Source organism: Sarcophilus harrisii, chromosome 1, assembly GCF_902635505.1.
Source record: "Sarcophilus harrisii chromosome 1, mSarHar1.11, whole genome shotgun sequence".
Classification (NCBI taxonomy): Eukaryota; Metazoa; Chordata; class Mammalia; order Dasyuromorphia; family Dasyuridae; genus Sarcophilus; species Sarcophilus harrisii.
Window position 1 is genome coordinate 137,510,525 of NC_045426.1, and position 17,299 is coordinate 137,527,823.

The 17,299-nt window shown below is 32.7% G+C and overlaps 1 protein-coding gene across 2 annotated transcripts in view; it reads right to left on the bottom strand.

The window, feature by feature from the left end:
* HCN1 (hyperpolarization activated cyclic nucleotide gated potassium channel 1) overlaps nucleotides 1–17,299 on the bottom strand; it is a 614,406-nt gene that overhangs the window by 120,898 nt on the left and 476,209 nt on the right. For both annotated transcript variants that reach the window (XM_031964829.1, XM_031964838.1), the window contains exon 5: nucleotides 2,422–2,568. In XM_031964829.1, coding sequence (XP_031820689.1) covers nucleotides 2,422–2,568 — 147 coding nt within the window. The remainder of the gene's footprint in view (nucleotides 1–2,421; nucleotides 2,569–17,299) is intronic.

Genomic DNA, 17,299 nt, shown 5'->3' on the forward strand with positions numbered 1-17,299 from the left:
ATGATATTTCAGAGAGCAATGGAGCTAGGAATACAACCAAGAATCACCTAACCAGCAAAATTGAATATAATCCTTGAGAGGAAATAGTGATCATTCAATTAAATAGAGGATTTTCAAACATTTGTGATGAAAAGACCAGAGTAGAATGGAAAATATGATTTTCAAACATAGGACTATGGAGAAGCATATGGAGGTAATCAGGAAAGTAATATTATAAGGGACTTAAAATTTTTTCTGTTTATATTCCTACATGGGAGGATGATACATGTAACTCATTTGAACTTTCTCATTATAGGACTATATATAGATAGAGGGCACAGATGTGAGTTGAATATGAAGGGATAATATCTTTTTTAATTATGAAATTAAGAGGTGAGAGAAGAATGTATTGGGATAAAGGGAAAGGGAGAAGTGGAATGGTACAAATTATCTGCCATAAAAAAGAGACAAAAAAAAAAAAGCTTTAACAATAGAGGGGAAGAGGGAGAGGGAAAAGAGAATGAACCTTGCTCTCTTTAAAATTGGCTAAAAGAGGAAATAACATACATACTCAACAGGGATAAAGAAATCTATCTTATCCTGCAGGAAAACATGAGGGGAAAGGGATATAGAAAGGGGTGGAGGATGATAAAAGAGGGCATATTGAGTAAAGAGTAGCCAGTATCACTCTGCTGAGTAGGGACAGGGTAAAAGGAGAGAGAGAATAAATGGGAGAGAGGAATAGTTAACAGGAGTAATTGTAAAAAAGAATTTCAAAGCAGGTTTCTCTGATAAGGTCACATTTCTCAAACAGAGGGAACAGAGTCAAATGTATAAAAAATAAGAGCTATGCCCCATTTGATAAATGATCAAAAGATGTCTGTGCCAAAGGGTTATAAATTAATGTATATCCTTTGATCTAATAACACCACTACTTGGCATGAATATGAAGAGTTGTTTTTTTTTTTTTTTGGGGGGGGGGAAAGAAATTACCTATATGTATAAAAAGTATTCATAGCAACTCTCTTTCCAGGACAAAAAAAATTGAAATTGAGAGTATGCCCATCGATTAAGAAATGACTCAATAAACTGTAGTGTGTTTATGACTGAATATTATTGTATTATTGTTCTATGGGAAATAATGAGCAAGGTGCTCTCAGGGAAATAAAAAATAAACCTGGAAAGTCCTCAATGAACTTAAGAAAAGTGAAATGTACTGTATACAAAGTAATAGCAATGTTCTGGGATGGCTATATATAAATGACTTTTTCAGTAGTATGATCATCCATTACTACTCTGGGGAACTTATGATGAGAAAAGCTATCCAAAACCAGAGAAGAAACTGATTATATCTGAGTAAAGATTGAAGCATTCTTTCTCCCTTTTTTTTAAACTTAATTTTTTGGGAAGGTTTTTATTTTCATTAGGAAGGGCAATCTTGACTTGTATGGAAATGTTCTGTGTTCACAAGTGGTTTCTTTATTGTGGATGGGATTAAGAGAAAATCTAGAACTCAAAAAAATAAAAAAAATGTAATTTTTTAAATATAACTGGAGAAAATATTAAATAAATAAAAAGAATCCCTGTTAGAAATATCTCTTATCATCTAACTTTTATAGCCTCAAAATTTTTCCTTATTTGAATTATATTTAAAATTAGTTTAAAACTTTTGTGGAAAAGTTTGTGGCACAAAATAAACAAAGCAGAGCTTGGGCAGAATTTCTTATAGGTATGCTTTCTTTATTGAGAAACAGCCTGGGATAATGGAAAGAGTGTTGATTTCATATTCAGCAACACATAAATTCAAATTAGGCTAAAAATATAGATTAAAAAAGCTTAGGCTTGTCAATGTCTAAATGAAATGTCTATACTAAACTGAAATGAAAACATTAATATAAGGTAAAATGTTTCTTATTATTATTTGAACTTTTTAGCTAGAAAGTTTGCTTCCTGCTTTTAAAAAGGGGATATATATATTTGAAACCTTATGCCTAAAAGGAAAGTACAAATGTATACAATGCATTCTATTTCCTTTGGGAAGGTTTTTTTTTAAATAAAATAAATCCAAGCCTAAATAAATCAATAACACAACAATATTGATCTCTGCTTAAATATAGACAGGATTTGTCAAGACTTTAATTAATTGGCATTTCATATACTTGAGATTTTAAAACAAGGATGCCCAGCCAGGAGCAGGTGTCTCATCCGATATGAAATGAGGACAAAAAGGACATTTGCCTAATTTCATTTTTTTAAAGAGGGGAAAAAACAAGAAAATATATCCTGAATTCTCTGCATGTTGTAGAAGAAAAAATGGTAATTATTTTGTTACGAACGACTTGTTCTTTCCCTTTGAGTCATGATCTAAACATAAAATTCTCCTGAAGAAAAAAAAAAAAAAAAGACAAACTTGTGCCAAATAGTGAGTGAAAGTATACTTACTTCTCTCAGAGGATCATTAAGCTCACTGAGGATGTTTTCTTCATCAAAGATTTTGCCCTGGTACCTGTGTTCATAGTAGTCATGAATTTTCTGGCGCATATCAGCTGGTAACTTGTGGAATGACATGTATTGTTCCACTTGCTTATACTGCAAGGAAAAGGAAGGTAAGAGGAAGATATTATATTTTGCATTACATGAAGAAACCACTGTAACTTTTTCAATAACTTCCATACAAATACATTTAAGTGGTTTGTTTAAATAGTTATTTCCTTTAAGAAAAAAAAAATCAGTCCCCACCAATGCTTAATAATACTATTGAAATCAGGCTCACAGAGAGTACAATATAATGATCTATTCATCAGAAGGTAGAAAGAAAAGAATTAACAGTGAATGATTTAAAAGTATTTAAGTGCAGAACTACTATCTAGTTGCAGAATAGTAAAAAAAAAAAAAAAAAAAAAAATCTTAATGATGCCATGTTCCTTGGGGCTTCTATTCAATTTGAACTGCTAAAGTGTTCTGTTATAAAGTTGTTTTTAAAAATAACCTGTAATGGGCTGAAGTTTGACTTGATGCACTTAGGTCCCAAGTAGGTGAGGCTAAATAGTAATTGGGCTATACTCTATACATGATTGGATAAAGAATGGTCCCTGCCCACTCTCTGTGCAAGTCCTGATGTGTTGTACAGGAAATGACGATTTTGGTGGGTGGAGGCAGAGAGAGGAAGAGGAAGAGAAGCTGGGAGAGATTGGGCTTGGGTTCCATTCTCCTGGCTGCTGGTCGTGTGGCTGGTGATCTAGCTAGCTTCTTGACTCAGCTGCACACATTGCTATCACCGATTATCTTCCACCTCTGATCCTTCTTCACTGAGAATAAAGACTGACGATTTTCCCCTAATCTGAACTCCAGACTCCTGCTGATTTTAAAATACACGATCTTCACAATAACCACTTCAACTGAGGGATATATTTCCTAAGTTGTTAAGTAAATGGAATTTACTTCAATTAAATAAATATTTATTACACATTTATTATGAGCACAGTGTTATTTCATAGTTAGAAGTCAACTTTAAATTAACTGAGTATCAAATAAATTGGTAAATTTTATTTTAATTCTTTTTTTCTCTTCCATTTCATGTTGAAGATTTTTAAATTCAATTGGCTCATCTTTAAGTGAAAGTCCAAGCAGGGAAAGAAGGAAACGACAGATTGGGAAAAGGAGAATATTTATGACAAGCAAAAAAAAAAAAAAGGAAAGTATTCAAAACATTTGAAAGGAACATTGAGTTTGATGTTAAGCAAAGAAGATATTTGAATAATTGCCACTTTTGAATGCCTTTTTCAAATGATGGTCCCTTCTTTGTGACTGATTTGAATTTTTTGAAGCAAGTCATAATTTGATACCTTCAAATTAGAGTGTTTCCTGAGGAGTTGATGTGTGCTCTACATTTTTTTAGGTACAAAGATGACAATTACTTGCTCTTGGACCTCAAAGAGTTCACAGTTGGGACAAAACCATTACACAAAATAGTGTGAGACAGTCTAATTGAAATGTCAAAACTTTGACACCAATATAAGGTGCCTATTATAGAGGTTAAAGAAGGGTAGATGCTTGACAAGGAATTTTCCCTAAGTCTCTTTACTCAACCAAAATAACAGTATACTACATATATACTCTTGGGAATACAGTGACAACTACAACAACAAATACAAAAAAATAACAAAACATAAATATATTTATTTTTGAACATTTTTTGAATTTTTACAGACATAATCCTATCCCATGACTCTTCCCATCAAACAAGTGGTGAAGAATTGTTCATGCTATGAAATAAATGAGCAAACTTTAAACAAAGTTCCTTTAAGGTAAAGATTGTCTTGTGCCTGCTTTTGAATCTCAGCACTTAGTGCAGTGCTGTTGGAATCTTTACAAAGTGTTAAGCCATTGGAGTTGATTTAATCTTAGAAAGAGATATTTTCGGCCAGAACTTGAACTAGGTACTAAGTACAACTAATGGAAACAATGCTTGTGTTCATACCTTTAGAGAGCTCATAAGTATCTAAGAACTCAATGGAGTTCACATGTTTGGGAGATTTCAGAGAGCATGCTGGGAGATATCCCACAATCCCACTCTCAGAGAAGTAGCATAAATACAGTTGCAGTGAGCAACGCAAGGGAGTTCTGGGGAACTTCAACTGGGGTTGGAGACAGAGCACTCTGGGAGATACAGAAGCCTACTCGCCTCATTTGGAGATTGAGAAGCCACGAGTCGGAGCTGGCTGGAGGCTGAAGAAAGCAGAGGCAGAAGCCAAGGACAAAGCTGCAAGATCTCTTTGAGCCAGGCAGAGAGATAGGCCTCAACTAACCGGGCTATTTTGGAAGGAGAAATAAACGTTTACACTTTTACCAGCTGGCTGCTATTTTGGAGTAATTATTTATTTCAACTGAGACTAAGGTAGCTCCTCAGGCTTATAGGTATAAGGTTTCAAATATATATATATATATATATATATATATATATATATATATACACATATACACACACACACATATATATATATAATATTTATATATATATCCCCTTTTTTAAAGCAGGAAGCAAACTTTCTTATTAAAAAGTTCAAATAATAATAAGAAACATTTTACCTTATATTAATGTTTTCATTTCAGTTTAGTACAGACATTTCATTTAGACATCGACAAAAGGAAACCTTCACATTTTGGCGCCCTGAACATGGGACTGACAGGACCCTCAGCTGATTTCAGTGGAAAAGCTCCGATCCTGGTTTCAGTAGAAAAGCCTCTGATCCTGATTTAAGTGGAAAAGCCTGTGATCCTGATCGAGTGGAAAAGTCTCTTCAAGCCAGAAATTAGAGTGAGTACAACAAAGAAATTTTGTTAAAAGAATTAAAGTAGAATTTCAGCTAAGATGGGACAGATCTTTAGAAAACAGCCTTCTGTTTCTGTTCAAGGAAAATGTTTAGAGAGCATTGGTAAAGTTATGGAAAGCTAAGGTTTGATTATAATTATGAAGCAGATCACTGAACTTTTACAAACTGTTAAGAAAATATGTCCTTGTTTCTCTCTGGAGAAAGATTTGGATCTGGATGAATGGAACTTAGTAGGAGAGAATCTCTGTCAATTCTGTAATAAAAATGGCCCTAACTTAATTTCTAAAGACATATTTAATACATATAATTTAATACAACTGGCTATAAGAAGTTATTTAAGTGTTAAAATGAGAAAGAAGAAAGTGCCAACTAAACTAGGTGATAAGCAGGAAAATTCAGGTCATGGAGTTAAGTACAATCCTGAGTGTGATACTTCACAGCAGGAGGAATTAGATCATTCCTCATCTGAGGAAGAAGAGGAAGAGAGAGAGGCAGAAACACAGTCTGCTTCCCCTGTGAAGCAGAATATGACAAGATTAGAAGAAGCATTAATTAAAGCAAAAAATAAAGGAGAAGATATATCTGGTTTTATAAATGTATATCCTGTGATGGAAAAGATTGACTCTTCAGGTCAAAAAGAAAAACAATACACTCCTTTTAATTGGGAAATTGTAATAATCCATGCTACCTCTGTTTTTGATAGTAAATACATACTAAAAATGCAACTGTTTATCTGTTTCTAATTCTAATGTTCTATTAGACAATAACACACATTTTCAGATTTTATCTTTTCTCTGAATTATGTCTTTCAGAATGTCATTTTTTAGAAGAAAAATAATATAGGACTGGGTTCAAATCTGGCCTCAGAAACTTATTAGCAGTGTGAGTTAATGATTATAAATTCATTAAAGAGGCTATAGATTTATAAGAACAGGGGTCCTTCTGATATAACCTAAAAAGATATGAAGAAAGACCCAGGGCTGTGGATTAATTTGAGTAAAATGCAAATACCTCCAGGCTAGCTCCTCAGAAACAGCAAATGAGGAACCTTGGGGTGGGCTGGATGTAGCTGGAGTCTCAGCCCAAAATATATGAACTTTCACCTCTGGGATTATGGGAGGAGTTGGAGATTGATTCTGTGAAGACTGAGGAAACCCCGGCTGGTTGGGAATACCAGGCCTAGCTGTGCTGCAGGGATGCAGCCCTCAGTGGGTAGGAATCAGCACCCTTCTTTGTTAGAATTCTTACAAGGTGCTAAGTCAATGGAATTGAGAGAGACAATGGTTGTTTATCAGGATGCTTAACAGTTCTCTAGATGTATTTAGTACTTACTACAGTTCCACAAGATTCACACCTTTAAGAGAACATATATAAACTAGGATCCTCAACCAGGACTTCGGGAGATTCACAAGCCAGAGACAGCAGAATGAAGGAAGACAGAGAAGTGGTGGTAGGCTGTCCTGTGGAGAACACTGAAACCAAGATTCGGAAGACTTCAAGAAAACTAGCCGAGCCTCAAGTGAAAGAGATAAGATTTTGAAAAAGACAATAAAGGATTTGGACTTTAACACCTGGCTGCATTTGACATGATTATTAAACTGAACTGAAACTAAGGCTGCTTCCACAACTCTCCCCCTTTTCCCCTCCCCCCCTTTCGGGGAAACCTGCTCCCAGAGAAGATTACATTTTAAAGAAGAATATTGCACTTCTTGAATGTAGAAGCAGTGGAGCAGGGACACTGCTGTCTGTGGGCACTTGCAAAAGGGAAGAGCTCTAGGCTTGGGGTTCCATGACAGAGAGAAGAGCTGATATAAAGCTAGATGCACCCCCACACACACAAGTATAAGTGCTTACACTAATAGTTCTCATTAAGAAAAAAAAATAATTGGCAAAGAAAGAATTTAACCATAGAACTTACTGTAGGAATAGGGAACCCTGGAGTTAGGAAGGAAGGAAGGAAGGGAGGAAGGAAGGGAGGGAGGGAGGGAGGGAAGGAAGAAGGGAAAATCTTCTTCTTCTACCCCAAAGAATAACATTAAATGACTCCCTGTCCAGAGAGAATTTATAAACTCAAAAAAGATTTCCAAAATCAAATGACACTGAGGAAAACAAAACAAAAGAAAAACAAGAAAATTATGAAAAAAGTTTACTAATTAGAAAAGGAAAGAGATGAAAATAATTCCATGAAAAATAGAATTTGGCTGGGTCTGTATCCCAAAGATGTCATAAAAAAGGGAAAAGAACCCACAAGTGCAAAATATTTATAGCATCCCTTTTTGTAGAGGCAAGTAACTGGAAACTGAGTGGATACCCATCAATTAGGGAATGACAATAAGTTATGATATATAAATATAATTTATAGTATTGTTTTATAAGAAACAATCAGCAGGCTGATTTCAGAAAGGCCTGGAGAGATCTACATGAACTGATGTTAAGTGAAGTGAGTAGAACCAAAAGAACATTGTACACAGCAACAACAAGATAATGTGATGATCAACTATGATGACCTTGGCTCTTTTTAGGAATGAGGCGATTCAGGCCAATTCCTGACGTAGAGAGAAATTTTCACCAAGAGAAAGGACTATGGGAACTCAATGTTGATCACAACATAGCATTTTCACCTTTTTTGTTCTTGTTTGCTTTTTTCTTTTCTTTCTCATTTTTCCTCCTTTTTTGATTTGATTTTTCTTGTGTAGCATAATAAATATGGAAATATTTTAGAAGAATTGCACAAGTTTAACCTATATTAGATTATTTACTGTCTAGGGGAGGATGGTGGGAAGACGGGATGGAGAACAATTTGTGACACAAAATTTTGCAAGGGTGAAAATTGAAAATTATCTTTGCATGTATTTTGAAAATAAAAAAAAACTATTATTTAAAAATAAATAAAAAAGAAAATTAGCATTTGGCAAGGGGAAGCCAGTGAAGCCATGAGACCAAGAACTAACAAAACAAAATAGAAAAAATGAAAAAAAAAACATACAGGACAGAATGTGAAACATCTGATAAGAAAAAAAACAGATCTGGAGAACAGATCAAGAGGAGAAAATATAAGAATACAAGAAATAATCCAAGAAAATTGTCCTGGAGTGACAGGACAGGAAGGAAAAGTAGAAATAGAAAAAAAAAATCCACCAATCACCACTACAATGAAATCCTTTGTAAAAAAGCAAACAAACAAATAAAATATGGGATTGTTATTGCCAAATTTTGAAATTGCCAGATCAAACAAGAGAAAAAAACAAACAATTTAAATATTCTGGAGTTACAATTAGAATTGTATAGGTCTTCTCAGTTGCCACAATTAAAGGTCCTGGAATCATAACTGTCAATCAAAAGAACTAGACCTGTGGCCAAAAATATAATATACAGCAACATTATCTACAATATTGAATGGGTGAAAAAATGGATATTCAATGAATTTGCAGATTTTCAGAAATTTTTTTCAACCAAACCAAAATAATAGAAAAATTAACATATAAGAGCCAATATCAAAGATTAATTTCAAGGAACTTAACATGGACAGATTGCTTATGTCTTTTTTTTTTACATTGAAATATATATATCATAGGTTTAAGATTGCCACCAATAACTGGATAGCTCAAAAGAAAGATTGAGACAGAGTTGAATATTATCTGACTCTAGAAAGCTAAATGGTTTAGGAAAGGGTAAAAGCAGTAATTACGTTATACAAATGAGGCACAAAGGAAGAATAAACATAGCTGCATTAGAAGGGGAAGGAAGTATTGTAGTTGTGAAAACCTACTCACATCAGGAATGGGTTAAATAGGCATCACTATATATTTATATACCATGAAGGGTATAATACCTTCCAAACTCTATAAAGAAATAAGGGGAAACAGATGAGGGAAGGAAACAGAATAAAGTGGGGTATAGAAGGATGTATAGATTTATGGCAGTGGGACAAGGTGTGTAGATTAGTGGGCAAAGGATAAAGGACAAGATGAGGTACAGAAGGCTATTTAATGTAATGATAGTGGGACTAGGTATGTAGGGAAAGGGATAAAGGAGGAGAGGATAGCATAAAATAAAGTGTGGGTAGAGAATGGTATTTAGATTAATCAGAGTGGAATAAGATATGTAGATTAATGGGAATGGAATAAAAAGGAAAGGAATGGTTAAGACAAGTTAAGAGACGGATTTATGGGTGAGGGAATGTAGAGTGCCAAGAGGTAAGAATCCATCCCAGGTCTTGAATCTTACAGTAATTTGGATCACAACATCTCTTTTCTATTGAAATAGCAGAGACATGCTTGGTAATACTATAAATTAGAAATCTAAGGAGTGAAACAAAATGCAAACATTACTCAATGGATTAAAGGCAAATTTGTGAATTTAGGACAGGAAAAACAACCACAGTGTGACTAAAGACATTTGGGAGAAAGATACTTGAGACAATGGTATAATAAACTTTACTCTGATGTGTATCTCAACTGTTTACATCTCTGTCTAAGTAACCAAGATCTTGGACTTAAGGGATTTAATTATTTATATCACATCAGATCTTGTTTAGCTATAGGAACTTCAAAAAAGTTTACTTTGTATCAAATCTATAAACATTTAAGGTGTTTATATATTTGTGGTCCTGATCAATAAAATTTGAAGAGTTCTAACTGAACTCCTGGCCTCCTGACTGTCACCCTCTTCATTCACTACAGGAGCTGGACTCCAGCAGGGGGAGGTTAAGTAATAGCAAGGCAAATTAAGGAGAAGAATTAAAGTAAAAGAATAATCAGATATGGAAAACAAGAGATTGACAGAAACACTGTAACACGGATCAGGAGTATAATTTACTAGGGAAAAAAAGTAGGGCTAATAAGGGTTGATCTTAGACAAAGTCTAACAAAGATTCAACCAAGAGAAAAATTTATATTTTGGCCATAGTATTGTTGTTTTAGGGGATTTTCATGAAGATCTTGAATATTTTGTGGAAAGCACTGTAGTATTTAAGCTGTCTTTATCCTTCAGATAAATGCATATGCATATATATGTATGAGTATATGTGAATATATACACATGTAGATCTATGTGTGTATATAGATATGTTTATATGTAAATGAGTCTGAATATATGTATGTATATAGACATATACACCCATATGTATGTATACATGTATATGAATCTCAGTGTTTACATATGTGTGTGTGTGTATATATATATATATATATATATATATATATATATATATATATATATATATATGATTAACTGTAGCCTGCTTGGGAACTGTGGTGGGGGAGGGAATGAAAAGGGACAAAAAAAAAAAAAAATAAAGTAAATAGTACTCAACTGAGCACAAAATAATAATCTATAAGGAAGCAAAGAAATGAAGGACATTCGTGAATATAATTTCTTCTATTATTATATATGATTTCTTGAAATGGAAATGTGTTGTTATATATTTTGAATCCTCCCTGATGTTCTGCTGGGCACATGACAGTGTTTTGTTTTATTTTATTTTCCTTTTTCTTTTTTTTCTATTTTTTTTCTCATTTTGTAAAACAAGGAAATCAAATATATATATATATATATATATATATATATATATATATGTATGTATGTATGTATGTATATATGAAACTAATTTTTACAAATAATGCAAAGGGGAATCTGAGAGCATATTAATTTTTAAAGTAATTCTTGAAATTTAAATATCTGAGACTCTTTATGACAATGAAGTGAGAACAGAAATTTCTTTCTTTGCTGAGAGCTTTATGCCTTTTGTATTCACACTGGATCAAAGAGATACTGGATTAAAGGAACAGCTGGCTTTTCTGTGGGGCTTCACATTTTAATCTCACAGTAATCCTGTTAAGCAATGACTTGGATATATCTCTTGAGCATCTTTAACCCTTTCATCAGTACAGTCAATCCATCCAAGTCTTCTCAGACCCTTTAATTCTTGCCTGGATTCTCCTATAAATCCTCCATCAAGGATAGGGGATTTGCTTGAAGACCTTGAACACTTTGGGGAAAGCATTGTAGTACTTAGGCTGTCTTTTTAAATTTATTCTTCAGTTAAGAAACATAAGTATTTGTCTAAGGGCCTTGAAAAGTTGTTTAACTTGAAGAACATATGACTTTAATGTTGATATGATTCTCAAATTCAGTATAATTTTCATTTTATCTTACAAATCAAAGAGATGATTGTGAAAGTAATGAAGCCTCCTCCTCCAAATGAATGGCCACCATCATCTTTGCCTCATATTTCATTAGCTTTCATAATACTCCAAGGCTCTATCTTCAATTCAGTGAGTGTAGATTCATTGAGTCTTTATCAAATAAACATATACACACATATACACCACACATACATATGTGTTTGAAACAAGTGTTTGTAACAACTATAAGGAAATAGGGAGTGGAATTTTAATTTCAGTGCTGTTTAAAACTTCTCAATGAGGAAATTCCCTCTGGTCTTAGAGTATTGTCTTGAGTTAAATAATTTGCCCAGGGTCAGACAAACAGTATGTTTCAGAGGTAGGACTTGAAATCAAGTCTTTTGGACCCTGATGTCAACTCTATATGGCTTATTCCAGGCTTCTTCTCATAAATTCTTTAAAATTTCTATTATTATGTGACATGAATCTTGTTCTTAACTTTATAAAAGTTTTTTGAAAAATTATCAGTTTCTTGGATCCAAGGACAAAATGCCTTTTCAAGGTTTTATCTATTAAAAACTTTTTATGATGAAACAATAATTCTAGGGAAGACTGGCTATGTTCACAATTTAATCTTTTCTTTTTTTAAATTTGAAGGTCTGTCATTTATTTACATCCAAAGTTCAATTTTTGTCCTCAAATATTGCTTGCCTACACTTGCATGAATTACATTGAAACATATTTTTAAGGGACAATTTTCAGAAGTCAAGAAATACACTTGAAATTAGTTTTTAGATGTGATATTTTTCACTGTTGTCCTTGCTTGCCTGACCTTTCATTTTCAGTGACAGAAAGTATTGTAACCATGAAACCAATGCAATTTCACACATTGACTCTTAATGAAAAATGTTCTCATCAAGAGATCCAATTGGAAAAATAAATTTTATACGGTTTCAAGCTGACATTATCCATTTTGTACATAAAACATAATCTTTTTGATCCAGAAAATGTTTGTAAGACTCAATGTCAATGCTATAAAACAAAATTACAGCATTTGAGTAAGGCTACCTTCACTATAAAAAGAACTTACCCATGCTGAAATCTAGTGTAATTACTGAGTAATAACTCTGATACAGTCAAGTTGGCCTTTTCATGGTTGAGAAAATCCATCTTTCATCTCTGCACCTTTGCATGGACAATTCTCAATTCTAGAATTCATTGCCTTCCCACCACTGCCTCACAAAATCTCTCTTTGCCTTCAAATAACAACTATGTGGAGCCTTTCCTCATTCTACCAACATTGACTGTCTTCTTCTACCCTTCAGATTACATTTCATTTAACTATTTTTTTAATTTACTTGTCCTTATTCTCTTACCACTTAGTATGTTTATACTTATATATGTATTTGATAACTTTCTCAATCAGAATGTGATATCTTTAAGAATAGTGATTGCTTTATTCTTTATATTTGTTTCCCTATTATCCAACATATTGCATATCACATAAGAGATAATAAATACTTATTGGTTAGTTGCTTGATTAATATAACATCACAAAATCTAAAAGCAGAAAGAGGCCATCTATTTTAACTCATACCAGAACAGGAACCTCTACCAAACTCAAGTACCAAAAAAGTGATCATCAGGGTTTTGCTTAACAACTTATTGTGAAAGAAAATTCTCCATATCCCTCAGAATGATCTCCATATTCTTAATGTCATTCCTAAAAGGACATTAATATCCTTCTAATATATCTTAGATAGAAGAATATTAATATTCCTCATTCTGTACATCAACCAGATTGTACAGGACAAGAACAGTGTATGATGGGATTATTTACCTTTGTCTAGTCCCAAGGGTTTTTCTGATTAAAAGTTCAAGTCATGGATTCTATGTGTGGCTACCTTAAAATTAAATGAAGTTCTTCATATTGAGAAGGATGCTCCAACGTACATGTTTACAATTGTATTACTTATAAAGAACTCAGCAGATTTCAAGGCAATTCACAAAAAGGACAGATAGGATTGAAAGGAAGCATTTTTGTCACTGTCAATCTCGTTGCAAACCCAATGAGCCTCTAAGCTCAGAGAACTTAACCATGATTTTCTCATGGTTACATAGGTAATACGTTTTGCTAGCATTTCCAGTATGCTATATTAGACATTTATAGTATGCATGTATTGATTCTGTAAGATAGAATATACATTCATTTAGAAACTAGTTTCTTAAATTGTAAAAATTTAAGAACTCCCATATGGAGAATCTAGGTGGCACAGAGAATAGAATGTTGAACTTGGAGTCAGGAAGACTCGTCTTCCTGAGTTCAAATCTGATATTAATTGTATGACCCTAGGCAGGTCATTTAATTTTGTTTTGTTTCAGTTTTCTCATCTGTAAAGTGAGCTAGAGAAGGAAATAGCAAGATACCCTACTCTCTTTACAAAGAAAACCCTAAATTAAATCATGAAAAGTCAGACATGACTAAAAATTATTATATTTCTCACTTCTCCATCCTGATCAGATGCTTCATCATGACATAAAGGTTACCATGTGATTTTGAAGACTTTGCCAATGGTCAATAGAGTACAAGTTCTGAAAGGTTCTATATATCTTCAAATATAAAACATATAATTGCATATAGTTTGAATAATGGAGTGGAGCTAAATTCTTAGAGCATAATCATTAGAAATCTATCCATCAAGTCATGGATTTTTTAAGCCAGGACTTTAAAAACAGTGATGGTACCTGAACAACTTCTTTTATATGTAAAGAACTGAGGTTCAGGCAATTTAATTTAAGCCTAAGATCATATAGGTAGTTAGTAACCTAACTAGAATTGAAATCCATATCTTTGACTTCAAATCGAGTTATCTTTACTCTGGATATAGAGAAATTACTATGATGCCTTTGGTTAAATCACAAAACATTAAAGATTCTGCACTGCTGAAATTATTAAGCATATTAACTCTACTTTGAATCTATTATAATTAATTTTAGTCATGTCTTTGTTGATTTTCTTTTTGCTGATGACTTCATTTGCAGTCTCTTAGAATCTTGTTGTTAACGTACATTTGGGCATAGTAGTATAGATGTTTTTCACATTTTTTTAAACCTTACTATTTTATGAAGAAATCCATATACATAAATACTATAGATTTAATTTACCATAAAATAGCTAAAATACATGTTTTATTTTTCATTCCAAGATGCCTGCTAAAAACAATGTATGTACATTTATACCTAAATTGTATCAATATCAAGAGAGAGTCACATACAGACAGAGAGAGAAAAAGAGGGAGGGAGGGCATAAGAGAAGGAGGAAAAGAGAGAGGGAGTAAGTGAAAAAGAAAGAAAGAGACAGACACATGACATAGTTTAAAGTAATGGGCAAGAATCTATTCTAATATTTATTAGTTCCATGATTCTTGTAGGCATTGTTAGAAGGATTATTTTCCAGGTATATTGACTATAGTGACACACAGTTCTATAGTAAATGTGACTTTCTATTTCTTAGATTATGGACATGTAACTCAACCTTTCTGCATCTCAGATAATTTTGTTAATCATATATAGATTGAGTGGAGGGCATTCTCACATATGAAGTAACAGATCTTTCACTTATTTCCACACACACCAACACAACAGGAGTAGCAAATCCAGCAAACTAAAGATATGGTTAAAATATCACCAATTCAATTCCCAATTATTTTGATTCAAAATAATTCTGAGACCAAAGTTTGCAATCACTAACTTTTGTTGTTATTAATGTGTCTTCTGCTTAATGTTTAGCTACTTCATCTTTCTTACCTTCTCAAAAAAAATAAGCAACATAATTTCTGAAACTGTAAAAACTTTACTTGCAAAGAGATACCATTTGGATGATAATTAGAGGGAGACAAATTCTATAATGTCTCACCAGTAAATTACAAAGTACTAATTATATAAAAGGTGTTTCAGAAAAGAAACAAAGTCATACTGTTACTTTTGCTCTCCTAGAATCATTCATTTAAAAAGTGAAAAGATAAAGTATTATTCTAATTGAATAAAATAAGAAACTGGTTTCAATTTTCAAATGCAGAAATGAAAATGATATAAAAACTAATATTAATGTGTTACTCATCAAGCATGACATAGTGTATTTATTCTCAAGTATCTATTAAGAAGAAAATACACATACACACATATATAATTCACAATGAAAAATCCTGTTTCAGTCTCCAGTATTGATCAGATGTCAATCACACTTCGAAAAATTTAAATTATAACACTAATCTATTACAAGAGTTACACTGTATAATTACTGTCATATCCTAGAATGAATAAGTTTTAGAGGATGAAGTAATGACATTTTAATAGATCACTTCATACAGAGAAATAGGAAAGATTTGGAAAAGGGTAAAAATTCAAAATGGATTGTGTTGTTATGGTTGGAATGAGCCTTATTCAAATGTAAAATTGATTATAAGAGAGTTTAAGGGGAAAATGGGAGGAAACAAAAGTCTGAGCCTTTCAAAAAATTGAATCATTGTTATACTCTGGAAAGGTAGCTAATGATAATAAATAACAGTATGTGGGTACAGGCACACTAGTTCCCTGTTAATGGAGTTGTAAATTGGTTTAGTCATTCTGGAAAGTAAATTGAAATTATTGTTAAAAAGTAGCTAAAATATTGAAACATTTTATTCCAGAAATCCCACAATTAGATATATATCCCAAGGAGGCTAATGATTTTTAAAAAGATACTATACACATCAAAATACTTACAGCAACATTTTTGTGTATATTAGTAAAATATTAGAGAAAAAGATACTTGATCTTTGATTCATTAATATAATGTAATATTACTAAATTATATTACTAAAAAGAAATACAATGATCATAGAGAAACATGGAAATGCAAGGTAAAATCATCAGAAGTAGCCAAAAATACACATTTACTACATCAGTATAAATGAAAAGAACATAAATGACAAAAATTAAAATTGAAGATTTTAAGATGATTATGTCAATTTAGGTTCCAAAGAAGAAATGATGCCATTTCATGTCTTATTTCCATAATAGAAGAACTATGGATACTAGGTAATACATGCAATGTCAGATTATTTGGATGTGTGTTGATTAAATTTGGCTTTTTTTAGATTAAAAGGGTTGCTTCTCTAAGAGCAGGAGAGGGATAATTAAATAATGGAAGAACTAGCTATATGAATAAAAATTATTTTGCTGTAAAATATTTTGTCACATGCTTTCAATATAAGACTATTTAAAATTCTGTTCAAAATAATCCTTTTTAAAATTAGTCAATTTGCTTGGAACCTTTTTTTTTTAAGCAGACACACATTCATATTGTTTTCTACAAGGCTATCTATAGATAATGGGGTATAGATAAACATTTTTCATTTGCATGAATAATATATAAATGAACATTATAGGCACTGGGTAAAATAGAAATTCCATTCTTTCCTTTTAGTAAAGTGAATATAATATGTAAAGTGCCTTAAGAATATTAATTCATGAGAAAATGTATATAGAGGGGTGGAGCCAAGATGGTAGAGAAACTGCAGGGACTCATCTGCACTTTCCCTCACACTCTTCCAAACAACTTTAAATAATGGCCCCCAAAAAACTCCTAAGTGACAAAACCATAAAAGCACAGGGTAGAATAATTTTTTTAGCCTAAGATAATTTAAAAGTTATCTTTTAGCCCACAGATGGTAAGGGGGTCAGACAACTGGGTCAGAGGGAGATTGAAGGGTACCTTTGCTGGCACCAGAGACAGAACTTTGTTTCACTGCCCATAATTGGATCCAGTTTGCAATCCTGGGTCTCAGTGAGACTCCTGGTGAGGAGAAGTACTAATACACC